Source organism: Antrostomus carolinensis, unplaced genomic scaffold (assembly GCF_000700745.2).
Source record: "Antrostomus carolinensis isolate BGI_N321 unplaced genomic scaffold, ASM70074v2 scaffold10538, whole genome shotgun sequence".
In the NCBI taxonomy this organism is placed as follows: Eukaryota; Metazoa; Chordata; class Aves; order Caprimulgiformes; family Caprimulgidae; genus Antrostomus; species Antrostomus carolinensis.
This window is the reverse complement of record NW_010330919.1, coordinates 12,301-14,812: the sequence shown is the minus strand read 5'-3', so window position 1 is coordinate 14,812 and position 2,512 is coordinate 12,301. Positions and strand designations below refer to the sequence as shown.

General features: G+C 55.2%; 1 protein-coding gene across 1 annotated transcript in view; it reads right to left on the bottom strand.

The window, feature by feature from the left end:
* LOC104528911 (muscarinic acetylcholine receptor M4) overlaps positions 1 to 1,480 on the bottom strand; it is a 2,248-nt gene extending 768 nt beyond the window's left edge. Inside the window, 2 exon segments of the mRNA XM_010173067.2 lie at positions 2 to 723; positions 1,438 to 1,480. Of these exon segments, the coding sequence (XP_010171369.1) occupies positions 2 to 718 (717 nt within the window). The 5' untranslated portion in view covers positions 719 to 723; positions 1,438 to 1,480.
* Positions 1,481 to 2,512: the final 1,032 nt, after the last annotated feature.

Here is a 2,512-nt window from a genome sequence, read left to right as displayed (position 1 = left end):
TGTGCCTCCTCACCCTGCTCCTGCTGGCCAGGGAGATGTGGATGTACAGCACTGTCATGATGACCACGGGCAAGTAGAAAGCAGCGATGGCCGTGCCGAAGGTCACCGCTGGGTTGGAGAGGAACTGGATGTAGCATTCCCTCTCAGGGACTGTCCTCTTGCCCACAATGAACTGCCAGAATAAGATGGCAGGGGCCCAGAGAATGAAGGACAATATCCACGCAGCCGCGATCATTAGCCCCGCCATCTTGGTGGTCCTCCTGGCCGGGTACGTCAGGGGCTTGGTGACACAGAAGTAGCGGTCAAAGCTGATGATGAGTAAGTTCATGACAGAGGCATTGCTCACCACATAGTCCAAGGCCAGCCACAGGTCACACACCACAGCCCCCAGTGGCCAGTAGCCTTTGATGATGTAGACCGTGTAGAGGTTCATGGAGAAGACCCCAATGATGAGGTCCGCGCAGGCCAGGCTGAAGAGGAAGTAGTTGTTGACAGTCTGGAGCTGGCGGTTCACCTTGATGGACAGCATCACCAGGATGTTCCCCACCACGGTGACGAGGCTGAGCGAGCCAGTGACCGTGGCAATGAAAACCAGCTCCACCGTCTTGTAGTTGTTGGGAGGCTGGATGGCCACCTCGGAGCGGTTGCCCAGAGTGAAGTTGTCATAGGTCAGGTTGGCCATCTTCGCCTGCCAGTGCTGAGCAGAGAGGTTGTGCATGGGGTCTGCAAGGGGAGCAGGGACAGAATGGGACAATATTATCCCTGATGGCCCCATGTCTGTCCAGCTGCAGCACCACAGCCATGAGCTGCTGTAGCTTCACCACATCCCTTCTCCTCCTTCCTCTCCCTCTCTTCCCACCTCCTCCTCTTGCTGCACCCTGGTCTTTTCCCGAGCTGTGTGTGAGGACCCCATGGCTGCAGCAGGGGAGCAGGGAGGGTGAAGGTTGAGGAGCAACCCCCAACACCATACCCAAGCTGTCCTCTTGTACCACCAACACTGATGAGCTGCAGAAGTGACATGTCCCTGCAGGCTGAGCCCTGCAAGACCCCGTGGCAGCCCTGGGGACAGTGTCTGCTGCCTTCTTGGTTTCCCAGGCCAGCACTGCTCTTGGTTAATGCTCAAAAATCTCCTTCTGCCATTGCAGCCTTCACCCCAGGACCTCTCTGAAGGCACTTTTTGTGTCCTCATTAGCAACGGAGGAGACACAGGGGTATGGAGGGAGAGGAGCAGGGACAGGGCTGGGGACAGCCCTTAGGCTAAGATGTGGTTGTCCCTTCTCTGCAAGGCCAGGGATCATCTCCAGCAGGATCAGTGCCCTGGGGCAGATGAGAGAAGGTTTATGGTGTGCCCCAGGCATGTCCCGCTGGCCACCCCAAGAGGGGTTACCCATAGGCAGAGCACCCCACAAAGCTCGTGCCATGGCTCGCACAGCTCACCTGTGTCTCTGGCAGCAAACAGCTCCTTCTGGAAGATGAAATCTGGGAGAGAGAAAACAGCAATTTACACTCCAGCTTCAGCCCCATGGAGTCCACGTGAGTCCCACAACATCTTACTGATGGGCACCAACGTTGTGAACAGAGATGGCCTTGACAAAGGGGTGATCCTGCTCAGAAGTGGATGCAGACCACTCAAACAAGGCTGAAACTGGGTCATTTGTCTTGGCCTGGTTCACAGCCCAGCCCTGACAGGCATGGGAGATGGAAGGGGCTGCCTGAGTGCCACCAGCCAGTGACGCCGGGAGATGCTGGCCCCTTCCTCCAGTCCCACATCACACTGCCCCTAAAGCCACACTGTCCCTGGAGATGTACAGGGTGAACCCAGCCATCTCAGCCTGCTACATGGAATTATTGATGAAAGGCAGCAAAAATTCTGGGCAAAAAGACTGTCTTCATCCAAACCGAGATGCCCGTGGTCAACCCCCAAGGAAAGAAGAGAATGGACCTTAAAAAAACTGATGTGTTGGGATGAAGGGGAACCTCCTGGAAGGGGAAGGAGAAACAAAGGCGTTGGGGGAGGTGGGCTGGACAGAGGAGCTTCCCATCCCTTCACCAGCAGCTCTACCTGGGGTGGGGGTCCTGCTGGGCTGCCATCCCACCCAGCCCCATGGGTGCTGCTGCTGGTAGCCCAGCAGGAGCTGGTGTGGTAGGTGGGTGTCCACGTCAGCACACGCAGCAGGAACACTTGGCACAGTGCAACTCTGTAAGTTGCCTTGAGAAACGGCGCTGGCTCCAAATGCCTGGAGCTCCTGAAGCTGATTTTACTAAAAGTATAAACACACCATTAACGTGCTCCTCTCCAAAACAGGCTTTGGCAGGATTTGGGGTCTGTTTGGAGTTTAAAAATCTTTTAAAAGAAACACCCTTGCCTTTCATTTGTGGTGAGGGTAGGAGATTTGTACCATCAGCAAACAGCCAAGGTTTTCATATAACTGCTTTTTAAAGAGATGCACATGTGAGAAGATGGAAGCATGGCTGCTGAGATGCTCAAGCCAAGGGTACCAATGAAGCTGTT